The 23,057-nt window shown below is 36.0% G+C and overlaps 1 protein-coding gene across 1 annotated transcript; it reads left to right on the top strand.

Moving 5' to 3' along the window:
- The first annotated feature begins 985 nt into the window (after positions 1 to 985).
- SCI1 (splicing regulatory glutamine/lysine-rich-like protein) lies at positions 986 to 18,752 on the top strand. The gene is made up of 4 exons (XM_085670487.1): positions 986 to 1,226; positions 1,435 to 1,563; positions 17,673 to 17,725; positions 18,263 to 18,752. Exons 1-4 carry the CDS (start codon positions 1,175 to 1,177, stop codon positions 18,488 to 18,490), a joined length of 462 nt encoding a protein of 153 aa, XP_085526613.1. The 5' UTR covers positions 986 to 1,174; the 3' UTR covers positions 18,491 to 18,752.
- The last annotated feature ends 4,305 nt before the right edge of the window (positions 18,753 to 23,057 follow it).

The raw sequence follows: 23,057 nt of genomic DNA, 5'->3' as shown, positions 1-23,057 counted from the left end.
TGTTGTAGGGCTATGATATGTTAACAAAGTATTTTTGACAAAGTTTTGACAAACTTTCCTATTTAGGCAAAAACATATTATTTTATTATTTTATTTTAATTAAAAAATAAAAAATTAATCAACTTTAATTCTATTTTTAGAAACTTTGTTAACTTTGTCAAAATTTTGTTTGTCAAATGATAATTTTCCTAAAGATTAAGGTCGTGTGTTCTTTTAAATAGACTTACTATTTGAAAGGAATAATAGACCATTTAAAGGATTTTTTCTGTTCCTTTAAATTGATTTGCGAGTTAGGAAGGAAGTGGAAACGCATGATTCATCCTTCATGGCATCTTCCTTTGTGCAAAGAGATTTGCGGGGTAAATTTTTTTTTTACAAAAACATCCTCATTTAAAATCACTTGTATATCATGGACACCACCACTCTTTATTATTCTATTGTTTATATTTTTCTTTCAACGAGTTCAAATCTATTCATTATACAAATGTATACTAGTTTTTTTTTCTTCTAATTTTTGTAATCAATATTTAGAAACATACTTTATTTGTAAAATGTATTTCTCGCAATCCTAATTTTAAAAGATAAAAAATATTTTCAAATTAAATATTTATTATGTCACCTTTTTTTCTTCCCGATAATCATTAATATTTAAATATTTTTTTTTTCAAAAAATAAAGAGATTATTTAAAAATAAATATTTTTTTTAAAATTAATGAATAATAATGTTAAAAAAAATTAACTCATCCAATGTTCATTTCATATTTTAACATTAAAAATAATTTAATAATTTTTATTTTTTATCTATTATATCTTTTTTATGTATCATTTCAATTAAATTATTTACAAATTTTCACAAATTTCATTTTCTAATCTATTCAAAAATCATTTCTTAAGAAAAACGATAACCATTTTACTTTCTAATTCTTCTTATCTCATCTCTTCCCATTCTTCAAATCAATCTATTAAAAAAACACAATTGCGACCAAAAGGGTTAAGTGTGTGGCAGGTGAAAACCCACTGACTCAAAATACCACGTTAGCATATGATTGTCATAATAACCAAACAAAACACTCGTTAATTTATATATGCGATTTTCTTTCTTCACACTAATTGTGAGATCGGGTTTTGAGTGACACTGAGCAATTTGGTTATCACATTTTCGAGAAAAAAAATCATGGGAAGCGATAGAAAATCGAAACGAACTTCACCCTCCCAACGCGAAGAAGGTACTTGACTTGCCCTCGCTATGCATCATTCCACCTTCTGCAAAAACCCAAACTAATAAGTTTTGGAATTGGAACTAACTTCGATTCATGGGTTCTTTAAAATAGTGAGCAAGAAGAAAAAAATTGGATTTCGTACTTATTTATCAATGTTTTTGTGTTGACCCGTTTATCGTTATTGTTGTTTGTTAATTTTGGGGTTAATTGACAGATGAGAAGAGAAGCAAGAGGCAGAGAACAGTAGAGGACGAGGAGAAGAAGGAAAGGAAGAGGGAAAAGAAAGAGAAAAGGGAGGACAAGAAATCTCGCAAGCATTCCAAAGAAAAAGCTGATAAGAAGGGTCAGTGGGCTTTATATCTTTTATTTTTAACCTTTGCTTAACTTTGGTGGATAGAACTGTGAATGTTATAAGAGGAAAAAAAAAAACGTAGAAATGAGATTGTTAAGATGAATGTATGGTCACACAAGGAAAGACAAGATACCAAATGAAAGTATCTTATTGCTAAATGGTGGCACCTTGACATATGATGGAATGGTGAGACAGATTTTTTGCCAACTGCCATAGGCAATTTGTGAATGGAGGTATGCTAAGGCCGTTTTCTGGCCATAGTGACATGTTTTATGGCTGAATTTCAGCTTTCCGCACGTTGATAACACTGTATTTCTTGTAAAAGGAATTGGTGTTGCACCAATTGAGGAAAAATGCAGAAAATCAATTAAGATGGTATGAACAGGAATAGAGAAGCTCATTGAATGCACCAAAGAGTAGACAGCATGGCTTCTAGTCATGTCAAAGGGGGAAGGGGGGACAAAGAAGGAATTTGGGGGACGTCTTTAAGAAGAACCTTATGCTGAATAATGTCTTTAAATTTGGTCTTAAACTTAGTCGAAAAGCTTCATGTGATCCATGTGGTCAGGCTTTTCTAGTGGAACAAGGCTTTTGTTGTTGCTTAACTGTAGTGCCGGCAGGACATAGATACATGCATATTTGGGTTCTGATTATCTGGATTGGACATCAAGTTTAACCTTGGTGGGACTATTAGTTTCAAATCTTAAGTAAACGGAATATAATATAGCATTAATCTTGTATTATTGTGTAAAAAACGTTGTTTTGAAAGTGCCTTAGGCTGTGATAGTTTATTTAAGAGATTAGGACCATATCTCCAAGTTATGGAATAATTCTAGTCAGAGGAACAAAAGAAAGGAAGGGTTATCTGCAGTCAACATGATTTGGAGAGTATCGAGAGATTGTAAACCTAAGCCTGTTAGAATAGGAAGCGAGAGGCTATGGACACTAGTTTTTTATATGCTGAAACCTTCAATGCTCTAATCCAAAAGGCTATGGACACCAATATTTATTATGTATTTTGAATGTAAAATAAATTTCAGGTATCTTTCTGTTTGATGGGTCTATGGACACCAATGCTCTCACCCATTCTCCAGTTCCATAACATAACTCAGCAGATCAAATTTTAATGTAAATTCATCTGGTCATGGAAAATGAAAGTATTTCTCAATCATATGTACCATAGGTATGTGATTTCCTACTGTAATAGGGCAAAGTATAGGCATAAAACGTGACTACCTGCTAGGAAGGCAGAAAATTGGATGTAACCTAGGTAAAAAAAGTAAAATAGAGTGGAACTTTGTTGTTTAAAACATAACAGAAAGTGGATAGAAGAATTCTCCCAGGGGTTTGCCATTCATAGCGGATCTGGCCCTTTGCTAAATGCACAATCTGATTTACCGAATACCTTCCCCAATCTGATTTTCCTAGTTTCAGTAAATAACTGATGGACTAACTGACTAAAAGCTGTTCTTATTCAGTCCTCCTACTTATACATCCTAACCATACTTCCCCTTTGAGCCCTCAAGGTGGAAATAGGAAATGCTCATCCTATGAAGGCTCTTGCCGATACTCTTAGCCTTGCATCTCTCTCCTGGATGTTGATAATCTCCCTAGACCCACCTTATTGGCCCATTATTTTGCCATTGCACAACAAATTTTTTCACTACTTTATCCAATGATACCTCACGTCACAACATCAGGTATCCAAGGTTTGGCGGTTATCTCCACATAGTTGTAAGGGGGAGATTTGTTGGGTATTGGGTTTCCTTTCTATGTGGAGAAAAGGCCCAAAACTTGAGAAGCCCATGTCTCACTTAACCTAGCGAAGAAGGGTTGCAAAATAAAAAGAGAGGTAGAACAATAGAGTTAGAATCCACTAAAAACCCTAACACATTGAGAGAGAGGTAGAGGGAAACTAAGCTGCCACCATAAAATCGACACTACGGATTCGTTCACCTTGGATCGTGTTGGAAATTTTACAGCAGGTTCAGAACACATTGTTCTTCATCCTGACCGGTCAGATTGTTGATACGAGGTCTGAGTTGGGAGAAATTAATTTTGCACTGCAACAGTGATTTTATAGGTTTTTCTTCACTCTCCAAAGCCTCTTCAAAACAATCAGGTTCTCCACCGTCAGTCAAAGTTATATACTCATCATAAGAATACCTTGTAGAAGGTTGTTTCTGTCTGTTAGACCTCCTGAGTTGGACTTGAGGTGGTTCAGGTATATCACCAAGATCATATGTTCCTCTTGAGCATCATCAATTGGAACCTCTACTCCACGTCCAAACTGTTGATCGTCAACATCACAATGTTGCTCATCATCTTGAGCTTCAGTTTCAACATTATCCAGATTGTGAGCGGCAACCTCATCAGATTGTCATCAGTGAGATTATTATGTTGCTCGGGTGTGGTCTTTTCCACCTTATCAATGTCCTTAATGGTCTGGTCTTCCATGAATTATACATTACGACTTCTAACAAGCTTCTTCTCAACATGATCATAAAACTTGTAGCCAAATTCATCCTTACCATAGCCAATAAAGATGCACTGCCTTGTCTTCGCATCTAACTTGGATCTTTCATCCCTTGGAATATGAACAAATGCTTTGCAACCAAAGACATGTAAATGATCATAATTTACATTCTTGCCAAACCAAATTTTATTTGACACTTCACTGTCCAGACTCACAGTAGGAGTGAGATTGATAACGTGCACCGTCGTGTATAGTGCCTCACCCCAAAAATGCTTGGGTAATTTAGCATCTCAGAGCATACATCTCACCTTCTCAAGTAATGTTCTGTTCATCCTCTCAGCTAAACCATTCAACTGAGGAGTTTTTGGGTGAATCTTCTCATGTGCAATACCATGTTTGCAATAAGCATCAAAAGGTCCACGATACTCACCACCATTGTGAGAACGAATACATTTCAACTTCTTCCCTAACTGCCTCTCAACCAAGGCATGAACTTTCTTGAACTTATCAAGTACTTGATCCTTTCTTTGAAGTGCATAGACCCATGGCTTCATGGAACAATCATCAATAAAGGTAACACAATAAAGTACACCACTAAATGACTTTACTTTCAATGGGCCACAAACGTCAAAATGCACCAATTGTAAAAACTCTAACTTCCTTGAGGTCGAATGCTTCTTGAAGGATACTCTGGTTTGCTTGCCATCTATGCAATGAGAACATCTCTCTAATTCTGCATTTTTAGCCCTTGAAGAACATCCTTTTTAGCTAAACAATTAAGCCCTTTTTCACTTATATGACTAAGACTCCGATGCCACAAAGATGCCTCCATATCCATGGCATTTACAGTGTCTTCAGCAACCAAAGCTTTTGTCCACTATAGTTTGGTTGATTTTTCTCCTCTAGCCACAACCAAGTTACCTTTGGTGAGTTTCCACTTTCCAGAACCAAAGTGACCATCATAACCACCATCATCAACCATCTGCACAGAGATTAAATTAAAACGGACATCAGGAGCATGTTTGACTCCTTTAAGCAACAATTGCATTCCCATGTTGGTTTGCAGGCAAACATCACCAACACCAATCACTTTAGATACACCATTCCTACTTAGGTGTAACATGCAGAGTGTAGCACCACTATCAATAATTCACGTGCTCTCATCAGATACAAGATTAACGGACTCAAAATCACGAAGAAGAACAAGATCACCACCTGTAGTAGTGACACGATCATCGCCACGATCATTCTCTTTCTGCTTGCCCTTCTTGTCTACATTGTCCTTTTTCCACATAAAACAGTATTTTTGAATGTGCCATGTTTTATTACAATAATGACACTCTATATTCTTGTATCTAGACTTGGACATGCTCCTGCTTTTCTCTCTACCACCTTTCAGTTCCTTTTCTTGACTTCTCCCCCTAATTTCTGTGACAAACATATCAGATTGAGATGAAGAACCATGTGCCTTCCTTCTCATCTCTTCATTACGAGCACCACTCTTTGCCATTTAGGGCAGAGTTTGTAATTGAAACCCGAAATATCTCCCATAACTCTGGTAGAGTATTTAGTAGCCATAGTCCCAAGACTTCATCATCAAAGTTTAAACCCATTCTTGATAGTTGATCCAAGAGCCCCTGAACTCATTTAAATGATAAGAAATTGAAGAATTCTCTTTGTACCTCAAATTCATCAAGCAATTCAACAAATACAGTTTATTATTGCCCGACTCAAAAGCATACAAAGACTCAATCTTCTCCCACAAAGTTCTAGCATGTGTCTCATTAGCAATGTGATTATAAACATTATCTCAACATATTGCCGAATAAAACCACACACCTGTTGGTGCTCAAAGTCCTATTATTTATTAGACATAGAATCCGGCTTCTGTGTAGCAAATATGGGAAGATGCAACTTCTTAAAAAATTACAAGTCTTTCATATTGTCCTTCCACAAGTGATAATTTGAACCATTCAATGCAACCATCTTTGCATTTGCCTCCATCATTCAAGCAAGTAAATATAGCCTAACCAAGAGCTCTAATACCACTTTGATGGGGAAAACAACAACACAAATAATATACAAGAGAGTGCAACATATATAATTTCCCCTAACTTACAAGAATCTATGAGGAAAAACTGTCAAAGAGCAGCAATAATAAATCAGCATAATCACAAATAAAGACACTAAGATTTTTAACGTGGAAAACCCCTCAAATAAAAGGTAAATACCACGAGTCGTCCAGATCAAAGAAATAGTTCCACTATGATCAACAAGAGTACAAATAAGTCTCAATCAACTGCACAAATTAGTGTCAACATCAGTGTTGTCTAATATCGGCCATGGCACCGATATGGCAGAAACCGGTAGCGGTTTTTGGCCAGCCGCCATAACAAGGTGGGGGCGAATCGGAATTTGCATGGCGGCTCGTGGCGGCCGCTTTGCGCGTGACGGGTGGCGGTGGCGGAGCGCTCGTGGCAAAAATCTCGGACAGCAGGAGAAGAGAAGAGAAGAGAAGAGAAGAGAAGAGAAGAGAAGAGAAGAAAAGAGAAGAGAAGAAAGAAGGAGAAGAAAGAAAGAGAAGAGAAGAAAGGAGCTGTGCGGCGGCGTGTTGGTTGGAGGAAGAAGATAGTAGAAACCTAAATTCCTAAACCTAATTGGTTTGAAATTGGGCCTTGGCCCACTTCCCCCATCCAAATTTCTTCATTCCACCCATTTAATATTTAGCCACGTCCAAACGTCCAAATTTCTTCACTATTACCTCATTTCAGCCATTCAGCCACTGATTCTGTTTTTATTCTACGTGAACATGGTAATGGCCCCATCGTATGCATACTACGTACACGTCCTTTTATGCCCTCTTGTAAGCCATGAATAAAATTTCCAAAGTATTGATCATCAGGCAAACGTGGTATCTGTGCTGTCCACTGCTCAAACTCAGATATATACTCCTCGACACTTCCTTCTTGTTGAATCGATGCCAACCGCTCAAAGATATCACCCTCTCCACAACCACTATATTGTTCCAAGAGTTCGGTCTTTTATTGTTCCCACGTAAGAATGGTATTCTCATCAATCAGCGATTTGAAAAAATGTATTGTCGAGCCCTCCATATAGAGTTGTGCTAACTTCACCTTGATATGAGGATGAGTCTCATGTACCTGGAAATACATCTTAGCTCGTACTATCCACCCAGCGGGATCTTCGTCGTTGAACAACGGCAACTCCACCTTCTTTGCATTTTGTCCAAAATCATCCTGTGGATCGTTGTTTAAATCTGGGGAGGTCCTTGTGGCTGAACCACCACCGTTTGTTATTCCACTGTTTCCTGACAATAGCGCCATGAGTTTCTCATGATTAGTGTTAGATATAGTTTGATATTATTAAGATATTGTTAGATATTGATAACCACAATATCAAACAATATCTTCTATTTAATCTTTTTATTTTCAGTTACTCTTTTTACTTGTACCTCTCTCTATTATAAATAGATTACCCTATGTGTGGTTTATACACAAGGGAGATTAATCTCAATCCCTATCTTCTTTATTCTCAACATGGTATCTAGAGCTTAAGGTTTTTTTTTTCCGCTATCGCTGCCTCCACCTCTGCCGCCACCGCCGCTGCTGCCACCGGAGCCGCCGGCGCCACTGCCGGCGCCGTCGGAGTAGTCGCCGGAGCCGTCGCCGGAGACGCTGCCGGAGCCGCTGCCGGAGCCGTCGCCGGAGCCGCCGCCGAAGTCGCCACCACCGTTGTCGTCGCCGGAGTGTTAGTTCCGACCGGCGACCATACAGTTTTGATCATCCCTCACGCGCCATTCGAAGCCGCATTCGAAGCCGCGTGTCTTCCAGTTCCTCTATGGCGTCTTCCGCTGCCTCTTTCTGTTCTGAACTCTCTTCTGTTTCATCCGATATACTTGTTATGTACAACAAATTTCTCAAATGGTATAAGGATCAACAGTTTTCTAGTTCCACTGCATCTGTTGCTCACACAGGTACATCTTTTGTTGGTCTGACTCAATCTTCTTCTCCTGGTCCTTGGGTTTTTGATTCAGGAGCCACTGATCATATTACTGGTAACAAATCTTTGTTCTCTTCTTTATCCTCTACTAATCCTTTACCTTCTGTTACACTCGCTGATGGTTCTAGAGTCTCATCTCATGGTGTTGGCATTGTTAAACTTTTTCCTTCTTTAACCATTGATAATGTTCTTTATGTCCCTGGGTCTCCTTTTAACCTGTTGTCCATCAGTCGCCTAACTTGTTCTCTTGATTGTGTTGTTTCTTTTACCAACAATTCTGTCTGTTTACAGGATCGGAGTTCGAAACAGGTGATTGGCACAGGATATGAGTCTCATGGTCTTTATCATCTTCGTCCCTCTACACACATTGGTGCAGTTATGGAGTCTCCCTCTCTTATTCATGCTCAGTTTGGTCATCCAAGCCTTGCCAAGTTACAACAACTTGTCCCTGCCTTGTCCAAGTTGTCTCGTTTGGATTGTGAGTCGTGTCAATTAGGCAAGCATACTCGTACTTCTTTTCCTTGTAGTGTCACACGTGATGCTTCGTCCCCTTTTGCCTTGGTTCACTCTGACATTTGGGGTCCTAGCCGCGTTAAGTCTACTTTAGGTTTTCAATACTTTGTTACTTTCATTGATGATTACTCCAGATGCACTTGGTTATTTCTAATGAAACATCGTTCGGAATTATTTCATATCTTTCAATCTTTTTTTAATGAAATTAAAACTCAGTTTGGTGTTTCTATTAGAGTTTTGCGTAGTGATAATGGCCGTGAATATCTTTCTCATTCTTTCAAACAATTTATGGCTTCTCACGGTATTCTGCATCAAACTTCTTGTGCTTATACCCCTCAACAAAATGGTGTAGCTGAACGTAAAAATAGACATCTTATGGAAACCACTCGCACTCTTTTAATTCATGGCGAGGTTCCTGAACATTTCTGGGGTGATGCCATTCTTACTGCCTGTTATCTCATTAATCGTATGCCTTCTTCGGTTTTAAAGAATAACATACCTCACTCCATTTTATTCCCTCATGAACCTCTTCATCCCTTACCTTTAAGAGTTTTCGGGTCTACATGTTTTGTTCATAATTTTAGTCCTGGTCTTGACAAGCTTTCTCCTAGATCACATAAGTGTGTTTTCTTAGGGTTTACAAGATCACAAAGAGGATACAAATGTTTTTCTCCTTTTCTTAACCGTTATTTTGTGTCTGCAGATGTCACCTTTAATGAGTTCTCCCTTTATTTTAAGAGTCAATCTTCACCTCTGACTCCATCCAATCCTGACAACTCTTCTAATACCTTTAACGTTCCTATTGTTTGTGACCCTCTTACTGTGTTTTCTTCACCCTCGGTTCCTGCTCCACAGTCACCTGCTCCTCCACCACCTCTTCAGGTTTATAGTCGCCGTAATCGATCACAACCACCACCATGTGACTCCACTCCAGTGCCAACTACTCTGTCTCCTCCGGCCCTGACACCTGAGTCTGACCTTCCCATTGCCCTCCGAAAAGGTATGCGTTCTACCCGTAATCCCTCTCCCCATTATATTGCTTTGAGTTATCATCGCTTGTCATTACCTTTTTATACATGTCTTTCCTCTCTTTCTTCTGTGACCATTCCAAAAACTGTCCGTGACGCTTTAGCCAATCCTGGTTGGCGTCAGGCCATGGCAGATGAATTAAGTGCTCTTCATAATAGTGGAACTTGGGAACTGGTCCCGTTGCCGTCTGGGAAATCTGTTGTTGGTTGCAGGTGGGTGTTTGCTATCAAAGTTGGACCTGATGGTACTATTGATCGCCTCAAAGCTTGTCTTGTAGCCAAAGGTTATACTCAAATTTTTGGGTTGGATTATGGAGATACTTTTTCCCCCGTGGCAAAGATGGCTTCTGTTCGTTTATTTATCGCCATGGCCGCTCTTAAACAATGGCCTCTTTATCAACTGGATGTTAAGAATGTTTTCCTCAATGGTGATTTGCAAGAGGAAATTTATATGGAGCAACCTCCTGGGTTTGTTGCTCAGGGGGAGTCTTCTGGGATGGTATGTCGTCTTCGCAAATCACTATATGGCCTAAAACAATCTCCTAGGGCCTGGTTTGGAAAGTTTAGCAATGTTGTTCAACAATTTGGTATGACTCGGTGTGAAACAGATCATTCTGTTTTTTATCAACACTCGAGTGCTGGATGTGTTTACTTGATAGTATATGTTGATGACATCGTTCTTACAGGGAGTAACAACCATGGCATCTCTCAGTTGAAACAACATATCTGTCACCATTTTCAGACCAAAGATCTTGGCAAACTCAGATATTTCTTGGGTATTGAGGTGGCACAGTCCAATGATGGTATTGTTATATCTCAAAGAAAGTATGCCATGGATATTCTGGAGGAAACTGGATTGATGAGTTCAAAGTCTGTTGATACACCCATGGATCCCAATACTAAACTTCTACCAAATCAGGGGGAGCTTATATCTGATCCTGAGCAGTATAGACGATTGGTTGGGAAATTGAATTATCTTACCGTTACTCGTCCTGACATTTCCTTTGCAGTCAGTGTGGTAAGCCAATTTCTTAATTCTCCATGTGAAGATCATTGGAATGCAGTCATTCGCATCTTGAAGTATATTAAAAAATCTCCTGGAAAAGGATTGTTATATGGTTCTAATAACCATACAAGAGTTGTTTGCTATTCAGATGCTGATTGGGCAGGATCTCCTTCTGATAGAAGATCTACATCTGGGTATTGTGTCTCCATTGGTGGTAACTTGATCTCGTGGAAAAGTAAGAAACAGAGTGTTGTAGCAAGATCTAGTGCAGAAGCAGAATATAGAGCTATGGCCTCAGCTGCCTGTGAACTTGTTTGGCTCAAGCAATTGCTTCAAGAGTTACAATTTGGAGATATTACTCAAATGACACTTGTATGTGACAATCAGGCTGCCCTTCATATTAGTTCTAATCCTGTCTTTCATGAGAGGACTAAACACATTGAGATTGATTGTCATTTCGTTCGGGAAAAGGTTATGTCTGGAGACATCAAGACTGAGTTTGTTAACTCAAGTGATCAGTTAGCAGATATTTTTACGAAGTCTTTACGGGGGCCTAGAATTGATTATATTTGTAACAAGCTTGGCACATACGATTTGTATGCTCCAGCTTGAGGGGGAGTGTTAGATATAGTTTGATATTATTAAGATATTGTTAGATATTGATAACCACAATATCAAACAATATCTTCTATTTAATCTTTTTATTTTCAGTTACTCTTTTTACTTGTACCTCTCTCTATTATAAATAGATTACCCTATGTGTGGTTTATACACAAGGGAGATTAATCTCAATCCCTATCTTCTTTATTCTCAACAATTAGAATAAGCTTTGAGCTACATGACCTGCAGTGCATTCCTTAGGTCGACGACTTCTAGCTCAAGAGTTGTGCTATAGCTTCCATTTTCTTTGGTGGCATTCTTGACCCCTGGTTGTCCGCTCGTATCTGGCAGGTCAGACCAATTTGTTAGAGACTAACAATCGAAAAAGGACAAAACAATTGAGATGAAAGATTTCTGATAGTATTATTCAGAATATGTATCATAAAACAGTAAGGTTAACAAAACCTTCTGCCACAGAGCAAGCTCCTTACAAGGAATACCCACATCCTTCCTTCTCTCTTCCCTCTCTCTCTCCTCTTCTCCTCCCTTTATATTCCCTCATCTCCCCCTTTATTCGATTATGTTACATCTTTTGCCACCTCAGCACTCCTCTTCACACCCTTTGTTCTTCTCTCATACACTCTCCAAACCTTGGGCCTACTGCTAGTGTCCAGGCCCACATCCCTTGCTCTATCACAGAGGTGCTATCTCATGAACATTTGTCCTCTTGTTTTTGACTCGATGCTCCAGTAGCAACCCACCTAGGCCACACGACCAAGATGCAGTGAACAACTTAGCGAGCCATAGTGTATAACGCCCTTTGCATTTAACGCTTACACAAGATTTAATGCTCACTACCAGCACTCGCCTATACTCAGTGTAATTGCATTGGTCCTATAACACATGGATTCCACACTTTGTGATCTACTTAGCATAGAACACAACTATCGTCCAAATCATTGCAAATTGCACTTAGCAACTATCCGTACTCATCAAACACAAAACACACCCACTGACCTAAACACGTTTGCTTGCCTTAAAGCACGACCTCGTCTAACACCATACTCATCTAATTTGCAATTAGACAACTCCACCTTGACTAGTCCTCCACTAGACCACTCCATTCCTTGGTCCTTACACTAGATCCTTATTTTTAAAGTCAATTAAACAATTCAAACTCCACATAATATTGAACTTACACATTAACTAGTAATTTGTTATATTGAAATTATGTTTCTGATAAGAACAATTAGTAATATAGAACAATCAAGATTAGAAGCTAGAACTCAAGATTACAACTGAGGAAGCTTTGAGAGATCCTGACTCTTCTACCAGGTCCTTTAAGAACAACCAAAAACTGCCTATTTTCCTATAACTTTTGACTATTTATAATAGTCAGTTACATGACAGATTTAAAAAGAGAAAACAGAATTACTCTACAAAGGTTATAACTGTCATATTCAGTTATTCCTCTTTTCCCTCATGGGTTAGAAAAGATAGTTGCACCAGCCAGCTCATCCAATAATTCATCTACTGTCATATTCAGTTATTCCTCTTTTCCCTCATGGGTTAGAAAAGATAGTTGCACCAGCCAGCTCATCCAATAATTCATCTATAACTGGAATATGAAATTTATTTGGAAAGGTTACCTTGTTAAGAGCCCTGTAATCTACACAAAACCTCCATCCACCATCTTTCTTTTTCACCAAGATAATAGGGCTGGAATAAGGACTAATACTAGGTCGAATAATACCAACATTCAGCATATCACCAATAAATCTTTCAATCTCATTCTTTTGCGAGTGCGAATACTTATATGGCCTTAAGTTTGGAATGGATGGTCCCTCCTTGAGATGAATAGCATGATCTTGTTTTCGGGTAGGAGGTAATTCCTGGAACTCTTGAAAAACCTCACCATAGGATGCCAACACTTGCTCCACTTCCTTTGTACAAGCCTTGGAATCCACAACTTCATGATTCTGAACCATATTCACCAAAAATCCCTGGTCCCCTTGCTGCAATTAGTGTATCAACTTTTTAAATGAAGTTGCAGTAGATAAAGCAGGATCCCCGATCACCATGTGCTGCTGGTCCCCTCCACCAATGGAAAGTTTTAAGTTGCCAAAATCTGCCTTACCTCCCCTAAACTGGCCAACCACTCTAAGCCCAACACAATATCAGCTCCACCTATCTCAAAAATGAAAAATTCTTGTCGAATTTGTAATCCTTGGATTTCTAAGATAAAATCTGCACATTTTCCTTGACAATCTATCTTTCTACCATCTCCAACTTCCACCACTTAAGAGGGAGTGGCCATTGTCTGCAACCCTCATCTACTAATTAAATTATTTGAAATGAAATTGTGGGAAGCTCCACAATCCAACAAAACAATCACGGTCTCTCCAATTTTACCCCAAAGTTTCCAAGACTTCTTAGTAGTGAGTCCAGCCATGGTACACAAGGATAACTGTAAAACCTGTCTTGTGTCCTTCAAGGTATCTTTTGTTGTCTCTGTGTGGTGCTAGAATTCTCCCAATTCAGTTATTTCGTCTTCTGACAGTAGTAACATGTGCAATTGTTTGTTTCTACATACATGTTGAGGCCCAAACTTCTCATCTTGTCTTGCAATTCTGCATCAGATAATTTTCGAAAAGGGGCTCCTCGTTGTCGCAGGCCCCCTGAATTTCTTATAGACACCTCACTGCTCTCCCCCTTGTCCTCATTGGTAGTACTAGAAGCTACCGAGTTACTGCCTTCTCTTGAAAATGTTCTAGTGGCTGAATATGGTTTGGCCCCTGAAATGTTGCTGCCAACCCCTAGAAGTTCGCTTTTAGATGTGACTCTAATTTTCCTCCACCATTTTAGCTTTCATCATTAGTTCAGCAAGACTTTTTGGTTCATATAGCTTCACTTCAGCCTTAATACCTTCTTTTAACCCGTTCAAGAAAATGCCTACCAAATAATCTTGCTTCACGTTTTTTAAGAACCCAGCATATTATTCAAAATTTTCAATATACTCTTCAACCAAACCTGTTTGTTTTAAGCCAATCAAAATCTCAAACGGATTATCCAACATGGTCAGTTGAAACCTGTGCACCACTACAATCTTGAAAGCATCCCATGTAAGCTTGAGATTACACGTTTCCCACCATTGGAACCAAATCAAAGCCTTTCCTTCCAAAGCAATAAGAACAACCTGCATCCTTTCTTCCTCTGTTACCTCCTTTAAACGAAAATAGCGCTCCAATCTATTGGTCCATCCATAAGCATCTTCTCCTATAAAAACTGGAATATCCAGTTTTCTCCATCTTGACGAAGAAGAAGAACGTTCTCCATTTGTGACTGAAATATCATCACTATCCGATTTTCCTGTTAACGATATTTTCTCCACCACCACTGTAAGACCACGAATCATGTCTTCCAAACGTTGGAACTTGATGAGCCTCATTTTCCTGTCTGTCTCGATCTTGAACCATTTCTTGGACCATTAGTTCAACCCCATTCATGCATGACTCCATTCTGGTATGCACCATGCTCTAACGAACCCTTCCCATAGAACCCAGAAGGTGCTCTGAATACCAATTGATAGGAACAATTAGTAATACAGAACAATCAAGATTAATTCTTGATTACTTTTATTGAACAACACTGCTTGTGCCAAAAGAGTAGAAGCTAAAACTCAAGATTACAACTGAGGAAGCTTTGAGAGATCCTCACTCTCCTACCACGTCCTTTTAGAAAAACCAAAAACTGCCTTTTTCCTAAAACCTTTGACTATTTATAATAGTCAGTTACATGACAGATTTAAAAAAAGCTACAGAGGTTATAACTATCATATTCAGTTATTTCTCTTTTCCTTCCTTCTATAAACTATTCCAAACCTATCAGTTTCTTACAACTAATGTTTGAAAAATTAGAAAAGAAGGAAGAGAACTTCAAAAGAATAACATAAACATATGACTCAAACACACAAAGGTTAACTAAACTAGACACAAATGTAATCAATGAACAATGCTAGTATAGTTAAACAAAGGTAAACTAAGAACACACAAAACAACAATGGATTAGCTACGAAAATTAGAGACTAAAACATAACAAGTGACAAATTTTCGAACCAAACCACTAAGTCAAGGTATCATGCAAAATCAACTCTTTCTTCATTCATTTTATAGACTAATCTTGCTTTGATGACCAAATGATGATAGTCTAATTTGAATTAGCTTGATTGAAGACAAAAAGCTTCATCTATTTTACTTTTTTAGCTATTTTATAACACAAACATGAATTTCAAAGATGCACTGCACTAGTTACTAATTTAATCTATTCTTAACCCCATTCAAATAAGTGATACCAAAATTTTCTCCTAGTTTACAAAAGAGTTTCCCAACCACAATTAAAACTATGAAATCATGATTTGGTTGATCAAGTCGAACAAGTATTATGAACAAAGCAAAAACAATTAATTGAATTAATCAATCTTGTTAAAAGGGAGATGAAGAATTACATGAGTCGTATAGATACATCAACCTCTTAAACTAGGTGTTTGGCTGCCATGGCTTAACAATTACTCCAAACACTAAAAGAAATTAAATAGTTGACGCTTCTACAAATTTAACTTAACTTTGTGTTGACCTGTGGATATTTTTGTGATGTCTGGCCTTGAATTTAATATATTGAGTTGGACCTTTCTTTTATCGAGACCTGCTCAAAGTGTGCGTCCTAGGTCAAGCTATAGTAGTCATGGTAGAGTGTCCATGTGGCCTTGATGATGTTGAAATATTGTATCATTCTACGTGCTTCTTGTCTAAGTGCCCTCAAGGCTTGCTTAAGCAAGAGTCGTTCGCTCATGTTTTCTAAACAAGCAGCATTTGCTCAAGCGAGTTGATGCTTTGTTTAAGTGAGTGTCCTTGTGTAATCCAAGACTTGCTGGTTTCTCCTGTTCAAGTGCTCCAAGTTTTGCTTGATCAAGAATCATTCTCCTCACCCAAAACTAAAAATAAAACAAAAAAACTTAAAATCATGATAAAAAATTATTAAAATTAAAATTAAAATTAAATCTAAACCTAGTAAAAATAACATAAATTTTAAAAGGTTTCAAAATGCACCATATATGTGACAACAACGTAACATTATGTATTGACTTTTATGAGAGAACCAAACATATTGATGTAGATTTTATTTTGTAAGAGAAAAACTGGAGTGTCAACTCCATTGAAGTGATGTTTGACATATTCACCAAGTTTCTAAGAAGACCAAAGATTGATTATACTTGTACCAAGATGGGCATATACAACCTATATGTTCCGGTTTGAGGAGGAGTATTACAAATTACAGTTATTAAATAAGAAACAAATCCTATATGATCAAGAACATCTAGATTATATATGTATTAATAGGAACATTTATCTATTCATGTATATCTTTATTATTAGAAGATACTTCTCTATTTATTGTACTAATTTCTTTCTGTCAATGTAATTAAAACGATTGTAGTGTCTCAGAAAAACACGGTTTTAGCTCAATGTCTAATTGTTTCCTACAGTTTAACATGTTAGGATTAAATTAGGTATAAACTCACATGAAAATCAATTTGAATTTATATGTAATTTTTAAATCTAACATCATACTTAGGGCAATGGTTAAGCAATTTATCTGTAATTTTTAAACCTAACATTATCCGCAGGGCAACCATTAGGCAATTTAAAATGGTAAGTTTATTTCAAAATGTAACATTTAATGTTATCAATCAATACATTAACTACCATGCTTTCAAATAAAAACTTTGTGTATCATAATTTATTGACCATTGCTCTTAGGGATTTACAAAACTGAATTTATGATCGAAATGGTTTTTGATTCTCCTTTATTTTTATTCCTCTTTTCTTATTATCTCACCCTTACTTCTTCCATATTCCTTATTATTTCTAAGCCCTCCAAAGATCTTTCTCCCTGCCATGTTATGTGCGGTTTGTCCTACGTTAATATTGTATGTGTTTGAGTTGAAGTTTCCAAATTGACTTTTGAGAGAAACAACGCACGAATTATTGGTATCAGTGGCTCTACGTATTGCTGTATGTGTATGGTACTTCACTTTTCTTAAAAAATGCTTCAATTTTTAAGAAAACAAATTTTGGGTAAAATTTGTTTCTCATAGTTTGGTAATTTTCCATAAAACAATTGCTCCGTGGATGAATGGCGAGAAAACTAGAAATTTTTCTTAGAAAGATTTTCTTTCTAAATAGTTGAATGCCTACTTTTTTTAACACAAGTGAAGTGAAGATGGTCATACTCTTCCTCTCTCTTACGAATTTTCCAGTCATTATTGCTTAATATTGTGTTAGATGAGCATTAACTTTGGTGTTTGTTTTCTGGACTAGAGTTCTGGCTAATTTACTCGTCTTTTTCAAATGGGATTTTTGTCATGGCAAATTAAATCTACAGTTTGTTGTTATTTCAGGGAAGTCGAAAGATAAGCACAGAAACAAGCATAGAAAAGGTGATGCCCATGCGGTGAGTTGTATTGCCAATATTATTAGTTGTGCTACATGCACAATAATCTTGTATTAATATCAAGCTGTATCTGGGACCTCGCCCTTTCATTTTTTTCATTCATGCTTTTCTGTTCAACAGTTGTTTGTATTAAATTTTATTCTTCCACCCTCACATTTTACAGCATTGTTTTTTCTACAAACATTCATTATGTTGTTCAAGGAAGGCTTTTATTTTATTAGAAAGAAAAACAAATGCAGTAAAAAAGAAAAAGTGGTTAATGCTGCAACGTCTAACAGTCCAACAGTGTTTGTTTCCCTCATTTTAATGACTTTATTTAGTTCAGCTGTATAATTATCAAATTATTGAAAACTTTTAAGATTGACCACTCTATTCAACATATGTCCCGACATTCTATTATAAGGCAGAAACTGATATCTTATTAATTGGCTTATATTGATCAAGTTATGTGATTTTAGTTGTTAGGAGTAGGTATTGAAATTATTTATCTATTGATTCATTGGTATTTAGGGTTCATTTTGGCTACTTTGGATGTAGGAATTCCTACAATTATCAAAGGATGACTATTTTGCAAAGAATAATGAGTTCGCTGCCTGGCTAAAGGAAGAGAAGAATGTGTTTTTCTCTGATCTGTTGTCCGAGTCAGCACGTGAGTTGTTTACTGATTTTGTCAAAGCTTGGAATAAAGGAAAACTTGATTCACAGTACTATGAAGGCATTGCAAGCGGACCCCGCACATCCCATAACTGGAAGATTAAGAAGTAACTTTAGACTGAGCAGTCGTTTGGATCCAATCTATTTGGAACTTTTATTTAGCTTTTCATTCTAACCACCAAACATGATACAGAAAGTACAGATGTTTTTTTTTTTTTTTTTAATTCTGTGTAAATTCTTTCTACAAAAATCTACAAGAATTAGTTTCGTTACCAGAAGGAAATTGTTTTTGATTGTATTTCATGGAGTCAATTATATGAGTACCGACACAATTCAGTGCAATAAAATAGATAAGACAATGACTATCTAAGAATATTAACTAGCATAATATATAAGATTAAAAATAATATTAAAACTGTTTACGAGAATATTTATATATTTGATCGTACATTCAAAACAAGAAATTTGTTGTATATTGAAACTAGTTCAAAAATCATTCAAGAGTATAAAACATAAACTACTTCTAAAATTGTGAACATGATTTCCAATATGACCACACTGTAGTTGATGCAAATGATCCTGTAAAATGAATTCTGATGCATGAAAATTATGTTTAAACAATTAAAATACAAGACAATATGTAAGGAAACATGTTCTAACTATTAAATATATATAAATCAGTGCAAAATTGTGAAAACGAAAACTGCTTGATAAAATGCCAAATAGAAAACCTTATTTTCAGAAGGTGTTTGACAAAATGCCTAATTGAACTAAAACTGATTTATGTAATGAAAATGTTTGGAACATATTTATTTACCTAAAACTAGATATGATATGAATGAAGAATTGTCAAACCACTCAATTGACAAAATCTCTATGAAAACCAGATTTGGCTGCACGTGAAAGTTCATCAGCGTTTTGATAGCTTGTGCAAAATTTTATTCTATTATGTAGAGATGATATATATGCAAAGGAGATGAATGAGATATATTTAAATCATTAAAAATATGCATGAGAAGTATGTAAAACTGTTAAAGCACTCGAAACTATCAAAGCTGCACCAAAAACCAGAACTGGACATCATGGACTTTAAAACATCGTAACAGGTTTTGACAGCAAATGCGATTATGTGGTCTGTTATGCAGAACTGAATTATAATCAATGTTGTGGATTAATTTATGATATGAACATGAAAACAAGTGTAAAACAGTGCTAAGTGAGCATTAACACCAAGAATTATCACGGAGAACAAGTAGAAAATGAAATACTAAAATTTAGAAAATCACTTAAACTAGAAAACCTGATTGCAGTTTAGAAAAATTAAATTTGGTTGAATGAAATTGAAAATTGCATTCAACCGAAAAGTTTTATGGTTTTGTTTTGAAAGTAACTCACGTTTGAAACTCAACGAAACAACAAATATTATCTGTGACTTTCAATACAAAGTAAACTTGGGTTTGAGCTCCCAAACTGAAAATCAAACTAACTAAGAACTAACTATGAAGTAATATGTAGTTGAATGGATAAACATGATTCTATTATAGAAACGACCACAAAAAAACTGATTGAAACTAGAATTAAGCAGCAAAAACTAAAATTCATTTCTCAAACTAAAGTAAAAAGCTGGTGGCGCTAAACTAACTAAAATAACCGTCAAACTGAAAATCTAGAAATTTGAGCCAAAACTGGAAATTAACGCTTGGAACAGGTTTCTAATGATTAAAAAGCATTTTTGAATGTAAAATCATACTAGAAACTAAATGGCAGAATGTAAATCAAGTTTGGAACTGAAAATTTAAAGAAAGCATGTAAAGAAAACAAGTAAACTATTTAAACCAAAAAACAATCTTCAATTGATGTTCACTAGGTTTCACTTTTGAACCTAAGGTTCATTTCTGATTCCTTTGTGTATAGGCGCTATGATGAGAATTGCGTTTCAGATTGAGGTGTTATTACTTGTGGAAGCATTTAAAGCGGAATGAGAAATGGATGAAGATGACTCGATGAAGTTTGAGAACGGATAAAATCATGTCACTTGGAGAAAGTTCCAAGATAACCGAGAAAGATCCGTCACATTGAATTCAAAAATTCAAAGATAAAGACCAAAGTTCTAAACAAGAACCAAGACAGAGCTCTCACTTTAAGAGAAAACCTCAGTTTTCAATTATAAAAAATCTCCATACAAGAGTCTATAAAAAAGGCTTATACTATGGGCCTCTATAGTCATAAGTCCAAACACGACGAAGGCCCAATAAAGCCTAAAATACAAAAAATACAAAAATTCCTATTCTAAAATCCAAAGCTACTCCATGATCCTTGTGAAGGTCCAAGTCATGCTTCTATCACGATCACTTTGTACTCACTAAACCTTAGCATGAATCCATAACTGAGTTTAGGTTACAAAAGTGAGAACTAGTGCTCATAAATGGAAAACTGAAATTTGACATAGAAGGAGAAAGCATTGCAAAAACATTGAATCTTGAATGTGCAATAATGTAAAAGCATAAATGTAAAGCAATAACGGTAAATTGAATTTGTAAAGCAGTACAAGAAAGGTAAAATTGCTTGAAAACAGAATTGAATTAAATGGAACCTGGTTCAGGATTACCGAGAGATGAAGTTCTTGTTGCCCACCTCACTTTGGAGTCTAAGACAACAAAGAAACTCCAGAGAGAACTGAATAACTGAAAACTAGCCTAAGCAATATTGTAGAGTAATGAAATATGTCTGTGAACTAGCCTTATATAGCTAAGCTAGGTCTGGAACATGGAAATTGGAAAAACCTCCTAGAAACAGTCAAATTTGCTGCCAATGACAAGACAACTATTCACTTAAACTAACTAAACTAACTTAACTACCATTACATGTGACTTAAGTATCCAGTAAAATCATCTAGCTGTGAATTAGTGTACAGGTCATCATAGTTCAACTTCTTCATGCAAAATCTGTCGAGTCAACTTTCAACTGGCAGCAGTAGGTTGCTCAAACAAGTCCAACCAGTCTTCATCTCTAAATGATGTGACAGCTTGGTCTAAATGCATCTTCAGATTTTCCAGGCAGGTGCAGGTCACGTAGACTTGGTTTAACTTCTTTGTCTGTGTTCACCTCTAATAATATGTCTCTTAAGCATAATTCTACTCAACTGGACTGGTTTAGCATTGCTTGAATTCTCAACGCACTAAAATTATGAAGCCAAAGTCATTCTCTCAACTGCATTGCACAAAGAAGCTAACAACACCTAACACCAGAAGTTAACAGCTCTATAATCTGTCTGGGATTTTCAAAACTAAACTGCAATTTCCATAGAACTTCAAAAATTACTTTCTTACACTCAAATTAAAGATAATTGAAATGCAATGAAAAAAAAAAATCAACTCAATTGAATAACTGTGGAAAAGGTTATGGACTAAATAATCAGCAAAGGTAAGTTGTCAGAATTTACTTTTATACTTATTAACTAAAAATCTATCTAACAAGTACAAATTAATACATTTTCACAGAAACTATGATTTTTATAAAGAAAACCAAATCTGAACTAAAAAGAAAAAATTATAACGAAACAATACCCAAAAGGAATGCTATTAACTATGAAAACATTACAAAATTGGGATTTAACATAGATTTGCTCAAATTTCTTAACATGACACTTATTAATGATTTGTTAATTGACTTAAAGAAACGAGACTAAAGGGGAACTTAGGAACGAAAAGAACAAGTTTTAAGTTTAAAGAAGGAGAAAGAGAAACTTGACCAATTCTTTGGGAAGCCACTTTAGATCCATTGGCAAGGGTATTGAAATGAGATGTTTTAGGAAAGGAGGGAGAAGAGAACAAAGAGATATTACCAGAAATATCATCATATGCACTTGAGTCAATAATCCATGGATTTTGACCCTCCACAGATTGTGAAATGCAAGTTGTTGTTCACAAACTGGAGTTGTAGATGATTGAGCTAGGCTGTTGGATTTCAACCTTAAATATTCTTGATATTCTTCATTAGTGAACTTTGGTTGGTGATAATTTATCATATATCTTTAAGTAATTAATTTATTTAATTATATCATAAATTTTCAATCAACTAAATTTGTCAAATAGCCTATATCTCTCCAAATATTTTTAAATATTCATAATCATTATAAAGATAAGTAATATTTATCTTTATCTTTATTTTAAAAGATATTTGAGATATTTTAGCAACAGAAAAGCCTAGGAGATCAAGGGAAGCAGAAAAGAAAAGCTCGGAACTTCAGAGTATAGGAACCCTTAGGGGGGGCCTAATTTCGTTCTCCTTTTCCACCCTCTCTTCTTTTATTTTTATTTTACTTTTATTCCATGGAGTGCTAAACTTCTTGGGTTGATTCTATTGTAATTTCATTATGGATTCTGAGGTTAGAATGAAATAATTTCTTTGTTTTTTTATTATTGTGGTTTTCATTTATCTATGTCTTTTGTCTTTAAATCACCTAAAAAGTAATGATTTTTACATGCTAGCTAATTAGAGAAGTGTTTAAATCAAAATGCATGCTAATCACATTAGTTCAAGGGTTTTTAATTTTAATTGAGAATGTACTTTGATTAAATTTAGAAACTTTCATGTGATTGAACGAGTTTTTGCCAATGATTGAGAATGTACTTTGATTAGAGGTGAAAAATTTAACTAAAATTAATCAAGAATGTAC

This window comes from Vigna unguiculata, chromosome 1, assembly GCF_037176805.1.
Source record: "Vigna unguiculata cultivar grain cowpea cultivar isolate G323 ecotype 2 chromosome 1, ASM3717680v1, whole genome shotgun sequence".
NCBI classification, from domain to species: Eukaryota; Viridiplantae; Streptophyta; class Magnoliopsida; order Fabales; family Fabaceae; genus Vigna; species Vigna unguiculata.
This window is presented reverse-complemented; position numbering and strand designations above follow the sequence as displayed.

Excerpts from the sequence above, each read along its gene's own strand:
- SCI1 (XM_085670487.1), top strand. The coding sequence starts at position 1,175 with ATGGGAAGCGATAGAAAATCGAAACGAACTTCACCCTCCCAACGCGAA. Across the intron at positions 1,564-17,672 it reads AGAAAAAGCTGATAAGAAGG|GGAAGTCGAAAGATAAGCAC; the intron begins GTCAGTGGGCTT and ends TTGTTATTTCAG. Across the intron at positions 17,726-18,262 it reads GAAAAGGTGATGCCCATGCG|GAATTCCTACAATTATCAAA; the intron begins GTGAGTTGTATT and ends CTTTGGATGTAG.